This window comes from Eucyclogobius newberryi, unplaced genomic scaffold, assembly GCF_026437365.1.
Source record: "Eucyclogobius newberryi isolate DKJ021-1_F unplaced genomic scaffold, fEucNew1.0.hap1 SCAF_20, whole genome shotgun sequence".
Taxonomy (NCBI): domain Eukaryota; kingdom Metazoa; phylum Chordata; class Actinopteri; order Gobiiformes; family Gobiidae; genus Eucyclogobius; species Eucyclogobius newberryi.
Window position 1 is genome coordinate 3,831,071 of NW_027315835.1, and position 8,512 is coordinate 3,839,582.

Genomic DNA, 8,512 nt, shown 5'->3' on the forward strand with positions numbered 1-8,512 from the left:
TTCAAATCAGTTCTTGTGGCAAACTAAACTAAAACATGATTTAGTCACAAGTGTAGATCACACAGTCAGCATCAAGTCGGTTTAGATGTGAATTATAGTCATTAAGAAACTTAAGGGAAGGAATGTCTCTTATCAGATTCAGGGGGAGGAGCTCCGGTGAGGACAATGTCCTCTCTGTGGGGGGTCGTTCCTTTACACCAACACTGTGCTTTGATTTCTGCAACAGTGTGTTGAGCTGTGAAAAGGTCTTTTGGGACATATGGGTCCCCTACATAGTTAAACCAGTACTTGTACTGCAGTACTTTGACTCCAGTACTTGTACTGCAGTACTTTGACTCCAGTACTTGTACTCAAGTACTTTGACTCCAGTACTTGTACTCCAGTACTTTGACTCCAGTACTTGTACTGCAGTACTTTGACTCCAGTACTTGTACTCAAGTACTTTGACTCCAGTACTTGTACTCCAGTACTTTGACTCCAGTACTTGTACTGCAGTACTTTGACTCCAGTACTTGTATTGCAGTACTTTGACTCCAGTACTTGTACTCAAGTACTTTGACTCCAGTACTTGTACTCCAGTACTTTGACTCCAGTACTTGTACTCAAGTACTTTGACTCCAGTACTTGTACTCCAGTACTTTGACTCCAGTACTTGTACTGCAGTACTTTGACTCCAGTACTTGTACAGCAGTACTTTGTACTCCAGTACTTTGACTCCAGTACTTGTACTGCAGTACTTTGACTCCAGTACTTGTACTCAAGTACTTTGACTCCAGTACTTGTACTCCAGTACTTTGACTCCAGTACTTGTACTGCAGTACTTTGACTCCAGTACTTGCACTGCAGTACTTTGACTCCAGTACTTGTACTGCAGTACTTTGACTCCAGTACTTGTACTCAAGTACTTTGACTCCAGTACTTGTACTCCAGTACTTTGACTCCAGTACTTGTACTGCAGTACTTTGACAGTACTTGTACTCCAGTACTTTGACTCCAGTACTTGTACTCAAGTACTTTGACTCCAGTATTTGTACTCCAGTACTTTGACTCCAGTACTTGTACTGCAGTACTTTGACTCCAGTACTTGTACTGCAGTACTTTGTACTCCAGTACTTTGACTCCAGTACTTGTACAGCAGTACTTTGTACTCCAGTACTTTGACTCCAGTACTTGTACTGCAGTACTTTGACTCCAGTACTTGTACTCCAGTACTTTGACTCCAGTACTTGTACTGCAGTACTTTGTTACTTCCTTTGCAGACTGTGTTTTTGTAGTTTCTACAGAGCCGTTTACAATGTTGTACAGTGTGATTTAAACTTTCAACGTCACATGATCAGAGCAAGAACCAGAGTCTCCAGATAAACCTGTCTCACCTGTGCCCCGCCCCTCCACCTCCCTGACTCCTCCCTCCACCTCCCTGACTCCTCCCTCTGCCTCTCTGACTCCTCCCTCTTCCCTCCCTGACTCCTCCCTCTTCCCTCCCTGACTCCTCCCTCTGCTGTCACAGACTGAAGCAGGAAACTCTCAGTGTGTGTTTGCTCAAAAGCACCTCAGAGGCTTCAAACCCTCAACAATCTGCTCCAGCACAGGTCAGTGTTACTAGGCCCACTACTATTACTGCTATTACTACTGCTACTACAACTACTACTACTATTGGTGGTGTAGTTTGGTACTTGGTCCTGCTCCAGGTCCATTTCTCTTCTGCTTCACACACTTACACTGTGATTCTCACTCTTATTCTGATTTAAAACCACTAAAGAGAAAACTGCTGCTGCTGCTGTCAATCCTGCACTTTATGTCACCACTTCTTTCATTCAACTCAACATTAGTTTGTCAAAGATCAAAATAAACTGCAATAAATGTCATTTCTGTGGAAGTGAAAGTCAAACTTAAAATCCTCCATTTTGTGTTTGTTCTTTTTCTCTTCAAATGTGGATCTGGAACAGTTTTTACTCATGAAAGTTCAAAAGTTGATGAGAATTTCATGTCAAACTGTGAAACTGGAGCAGAATGTAAAGAGGATTTAAATCTATCAATATATTTCATACTTTGATTCTCTTCCAAATACCAAGAGTCAACAGCTTGTTTTAAATCTTTATGAAATCATTCTTTTAGAAGTGACTTGTTAAACCTTTATTTGATTGAACTCTGAGACTTTAAAGACATTTTGAAGCAGATAAAGGTGTAAATATGTGACTGAAGCTTCTCCACAGAGAATATTGATGAATAAAGTCTATTCTTCATGTTTCTTCTTTTTGGACACTTGAATACATTTAGTTTGTGACAAACGTGCTCACAACGACACTTTGTTCATTTGAGGAGGAGAAAGAGACTGTGCTTTTCTCAACTCTGGATTTAACACGATTTAGATGTTTCTGCTTCTTCTGCTGTTGTGACGCTTCGACCAATCAGAATGAAGTATTGTTTTAACGTCCAGAGGCTTTCGGTCAGAGCTTTCTCAGACTGATTCATGTGAAGAACTCAGTTCAGAGACACAGGTCAGTCTGTGGGAGCAGGTTTCTCTTTTCCTCCTGGTGTTTGACTTTTCTGATGGAAAAGTCTGATTTTAGAGTCACTGATGTTGACCTTGTGTTTCAGACATGTCCTCCACAAGTGAAAGGAGCTCTGAGGAGACGTTCCTGTGCTCCATCTGTCTGGAGGTGTTCTCTGAGCCAGTGACCACTCCATGTGGACACAACTTCTGCAAACGCTGCATCTGTGAGGCCTGGGCCCCTGAGGGCCCCTGCACATGTCCTCTGTGTAACAGGAGCTATGACAGAAGACCTGAGCTCAGCGTCAACTGTTTGCTCGTGGAGATGTTCTCTCAGTTTAAACTAGAGGCTGAAAAGTCAAAGTCACAGCGTTCCAAACCTGGAGATGTGTCATGTGACGTCTGCTCTGAGCCCAAGCTGAAGGCCCTGAAGTCCTGCCTGGTCTGTCTGTCCTCGTTCTGTGAGACCCACCTCCAGCCTCATCTCACAGTCTCTGGGCTGAAAAGACACCAGCTGATGGAGCCTGTGGAGAACCTGGAAGACAGGATGTGTCCCACACACCAGCGCCCCCTGGAGCTCTTCTGTAGCACTGATGAGAAGGTCGTGTGCATGATGTGCTCCGTTCTAGAGCACAAGAACCATGAGCTGTTGTCTCTGGAGGAGGCGTGTGAGAGCAGGAGGTCCTCTCTGCTGCACACTCAGGCTCAGAGCCAGCACATGGTGGAGCAGAGGAGGCTGAAGGTCCAGGAGATCCAGCGCTGTGTGGAGCTCAGTGACACAGAGGTCCACAGAGAGAGGGCTGTGGGGCTGCAGGCCTTCACTGATCTCATGCAGTCTGTTCAGAGGCGTCAGGACCGGTTCTTAGAGGAGCTGCAGGAGAAGCAGAGCCGGAGCCACAAACGAGCCCAGGAGCTGGTGCAGCAGCTGGAACAGGAGATCTGTGAGCTGGAGAAGAGCAGCACTGAGGCGGAGCGGCTCTCACGCTCTCAAGACCCCCTCCACTTTCTACAGAGCTGCCCTGCACTCACGCCCCCTGCTGGGCTGAAGGAGTGGAGCAGCGTGAGCTTTGAGCCGGAGACGTGTGAGGGCAGTGCAGCCCGGGCTCTGTCTGAGCTGGAGAAACATCTCTCTGAAGACTTTAAACAACTGCCTTCAAGATTAGAACTACTGAGAGTGAAGCAGTTTGTGGTGGACGTCACTCTGGATCCAGACACTTCTCATCCTCGGCTCGTTCTGTCTGAAGATCTCAAACAGGTTCATCTCACTGATGTGAAGAAGAAGCTCCCAGATTCTCCTCTGAGGTTTGATACTTGTCCTTGTGTTCTGGGAAAGCAGAGTTTCTCCTCAGGCAGGTTTTACTTTGAGGTTCAGGTCAAAGGGAAAACAGACTGGGATTTAGGAGTGGCCCAAGAGTCCATCAACAGGAAGGGACAGATCACTGAAAATCCTAAAAATGGATTCTGGTGCATCGTGTTGAGAAACAAAGATACGTATGAAGCTTGTACAGGTCCTTCTGTCCTTCTGTCTCTGCAGCGAGCTCCTCAGAAGGTCGGGGTGTTTGTGGACTATGGTGAGGGTCTGGTCTCCTTTTATGATGCAGATTCTGCAGATCTTCTCTTCTCCTTCAGCAGCTGCTGCTTCAGAGATAAACTGTTTCCATTTTTCAGTCCTTGTTTAAATGCTAAAGGTTCAAACTCTGCTCCTCTGGTCCTCACTGCAGTTTAGACTTTCAGAGGTCAAAGTGACTAAGAACAAGACTAAAAGTTCTGAACTTCAGTCAAATGTAACTGTGGATACGTTTGACTCCATTTTGAACTGAAAGTACAAAGTTCTTCTCTTTTATTGTTTCAGTTCTTTTGAAATGTCTGAAGGTTCATCTTAATCCTGTTCATGGTGACCTCCTGTGAGAGGGTTTTGGGTTCAAGTCTCGGCTTTGATCAAACTAAATATTTGTATAAAAATGTCTAAAATTAGGATATGTTTTTAAATGTTTAATACAATCTAAACTCTTCCTGTTTCTATCGAGGTCTACAACAGGGCTAAACCAGGACTAGAAGAGAACTAAACCAGGTCTAAACCAGGATTAGAAGAGAACTGAGACTGTGAAATTTGAAATGAAAAAGTGAAGAAAGCAGAAATGCCGCAGGTGAAAGACGAGATGAGAAAGACTCAGGTTTGGATCCGACGGAGAAGAAAGTGAAGGAAAAGTGTCGACGTCTGAAACGAGCGTTAAGATTTTAATATATTCATCTGTTGTATCATCAGAGCCGAAACATGTACTCGAGTAAAATCACTTCAAAATAATATGACTCAAGTGGAAGTACAAAGTGGTAAAAAATCTGCAGAAACTATTCATCAATTAGGCAAGGCAAGGCAAGTTTATTTGTAGAGCACATTTCATACACAAGGCAATTCAAAGTGCTTCACAGCAGGAAAAATGCATTCAAATCACAAAGAAATTACAGAAACAGAAATACAATAAAATTAACTAAATTAAAAATTATCAATCCAACTGATTTTCTAAACTAATAAAATCACAAACAAAAGAGAAGAGTGCAAAGAAAAAATCCTTTCAGTCATATGCGCAGCTAAACAAAACTGTTTTTAGCTTAGATTTGAACATTGTCAGAGTAGAACCTGTCTCACATCTTCAGGAAGACTGTTCCAGATTTTAGCTGCATAAAACTGAAACGCAGATTCCCCATGTTTAGTCCTGACTCTGGCACCAGCAGGAGGCCGGTCCATGTTTAGTCCTGACTCTGGCACCAGCAGGAGGCAGGTCCATGTTTAGTCCTGACTCTGGCACCAGCAGGAGGCCGGTCCATGTTTAGTCCTGACTCTGGCACCAGCAGGAGGCCGGTCCATGTTTAGTCCTGACTCTGGCACCAGCAGGAGGCCGGTCCATGTTTAGTCCTGACTCTGGCACCAGCAGGAGGCCGGTCCATGTTTAGTCCTGACTCTGGCACCAGCAGGAGGCCAGTCCCTGAGGTCCTCAGAGTCCGAGATGGTTCATATGGCACTAACATATCCAAGATGTACTTTGGTGCTAGGCCATGGAGAGACTTGTACACAAGCAGAGCTGCTTTAAAGTCTATTCTCAGAGCCACAGGGGGCAGTGCAGAGACCTGAGAACAGGACTAATGTGATCATACTTCCTTGTTCTAGTCAGGACCCGAGCAGCAGCGTTCTGGATGTACTGCAGCTGTTTTACAACTCGTTTGGAGAGGCCAGTGAGCAGGCCGTTACAGTAGTCTAATCTACTGGAGACAAACGCATGGATATAGTGTTCAAATCTGGTTTTGACAGTATATTTTTGATTTTGGCAATGTTTTTTAGATGGTAAAAAGCTGCTGATGTTATTGATTTGACGTGGCTATTAAAGTTCAAGTCTGAGTCCATTATTACCCCCAGATTTCTAATTTGGTTTGTAGGTTTTAGAGCGAGACTCTGGAGGAATTACCGTACTTTTCGGACTTTAAGCCGTTACTTTTCCCCCACGTTTTGATCCCTGCGGCCCATAAAACGGTGCTGTTCATGTGTAGATTTTAAATAAATAAAATAAATAAAATAAATAAAATAAATAAAATAAATAAAATAAATAAAATAAATAAAATAAATAAAATAAATAAAATGAATAAGATGAATAGAATAAAGAAATGTCCAATATCATGCAGGCCCACATCAAATTACCCACAACAATGAAAAACAAGTGTCTCCAGCTCCAGTTTGTCTCTGCTCTGTGGAACCACGAGACAAACGGGCAGACAAACAAACTGAATGGCCGAGAGCAACGGGAGGGTAAACGGATAACGCTTTAGTGATTGTGTTGGACGCAGAACGATGTTGTGGGAAAGCGGAAAATGCACCGTGGACAATCTCTTTTGTCTGCTCCTCTCTGATAATAAACGATGGAAAGCCCACCTCGCTCTGCTGTGGCCCATCATTTCACTTCCACAAACCGCTCTGCTTTATAGTCGTGTGAAAAGATTGCCTTGTGGTTTATTATCACTTTTTATGGAATACCGTAATTGAATTTAGAGTGATAGATCGCGGCGTGAAAAGCATTATAAGTGCCTCTGCTTTATTACGTTTCCCTTTCAAACACCTTTTTATAAAATGTTTGATGCATTTTAAAGTCAACAAATACTAAATTGTTGTATTTTCTGTAGATTTAATTGGTTAGAATTGGAAATGTTGAATGAATCAGCTCCAAATGTGAGTGAAAACTGGTGTAACACTGCCCCCTGTCGACCACAAAGTGCACTCACATGGTCATTTAGTTGTTTTGCTGCATCATCTCTGGGGGTTTTATGGACAAAATATGGACCAATATAAGTGAGAGTGAAATACTGTTTTTGAAAGCTCTAGACGTCTATTTTACACCAGAGAAAGAAAACATAAGGAATATTACACATAGACGTTGGTATTGCTTCTGAAACACATGTTTTTGGAGGGGCTTTTGCTAAAGTGGGACAATTAGTTGAGTCGATTAATCGGTCGATGGTTTCTTAGTCGACCAGGATTAGTGTTTAGATCATAAAGAGTGACGTGGCTGAAGATCTGGGAGTGAACTGTGACTTTAATCTGCCTTTTGACACATAAATAGTCAGTTTCCTTGTGCTTTCTTATTGAAATAATTGTGTTTGCTTGAACCTCAGTCGTGTGAGTGCAGTTTGGATCAGGAGAGACACGACTGACCACAATAGAGACCACATCAATATTGTGCAAATGTCTCAATGGGACTTTCCGGGTTAAATAAAGGTTAAAGAGAAATACTTGATCGTTTTGAGAGTTTATGGACCAGGAATTTCTCAGGCAAAACAGAAAGGAAACTGCATGTTATGTTGTTGCTGGTTTTATGAATAAATATTAGCTTGTATTTTATAGAAATTTAATTATCTGTTAGTTTAAAAAAAAGCCATTGCCTTGAAAAACATTTATCCCATAATGCTGTCTTAATGATCTTAACGCTTAAACTTTATCATCATTAACATTAATATAATAGTTTATTTATGTATTGTGTATGTGTGTGTCTTTACATTAAAAAAAATCATTATTATTATTATTATTATTATTATTATGTTTGTTTCTGGTGTTCTATGTCAAAAAAGAATTTATTTTTTGTTTTAATATTTAAAGAGAGAATATTAACTAATATCCTACTTTCATCACTTTTACATTTACTTGTCTGTGAATATCTTTTTTAAACAGTTTTGACCCTCAAACCTGCAGCGTCCACAAAGTCCTGCTCTTGGTCACCACTGGGCGTGGCCGCAGCGCCCTCTGCTGGCCTCGTGCGTCACTGCGCTGCGGCTCTTCACAGACAGGTGTGGACGCGCGTGCTCGTGGTCAAGGAGACGACGCCGGAAGCGCTCGAGGCCCTTTCACAGTAAAGCTGCTCGTGGAAGAATGGAAACAAAGGTTTTTCTTTGGATTCTATGGAGCTCAAAACAAACATTAAACACAATCAGAACATTTTATTCTTTTGTTTTATGAGGTTACAGAGTTGTCGCTGTAGAAATCTTGCGGGTCAAATACAGAGAACAAGTTTCCACACGGGGACAATAAAGTGTACCTTAAAGTCCATGTAAAGGTTCTCCTGTTTTACTAATTATGACTTAGTTTGGTGGTGTATAATCTGTCATCATATCATAGTTTTACCTCCGTTAAGTTGCATTTTGTTAAGAATTTTGGAAAAATAAGAGTTAAAAAAATGACAAGAAATAGAGCTGAATCCCTCTGTGATGTCATCAATGTGCGACGCTCCATTGAAATCATAGAGACACTTTGCACTTAACTGACACTTTTCTGACAGTTTAAACCGTTGTTGGGCTAAATAAAGGTGTTTTATGGTGTTATTGTGTCAGATCAGAACTGTTGTGTCATTTATGTGGAGTTTGGCTCTTGTTTACAGTCTGGTTGCTATGGTAACAGCTGTGGAATTACCTCTACTTATGTCTTATTTGCTGCTCATGTCCAACCAGGAAGTGCAATTATAAACTTTACAAAAATTGTCAAAC

The 8,512-nt window shown here is 42.1% G+C and overlaps 1 protein-coding gene across 1 annotated transcript; it reads left to right on the top strand.

Annotated features, from left to right (window-relative positions):
* Positions 1-2,454: 2,454 nt before the first annotated feature.
* LOC140369288 (E3 ubiquitin-protein ligase TRIM39-like) lies at positions 2,455-4,239 on the top strand. Its single transcript, XM_072456578.1, has one exon. The coding sequence runs from the start codon at positions 2,601-2,603 to the stop codon at positions 4,215-4,217; it is 1,617 nt and encodes a 538-aa protein (XP_072312679.1). The 5' UTR covers positions 2,455-2,600; the 3' UTR covers positions 4,218-4,239.
* Positions 4,240-8,512: the final 4,273 nt, after the last annotated feature.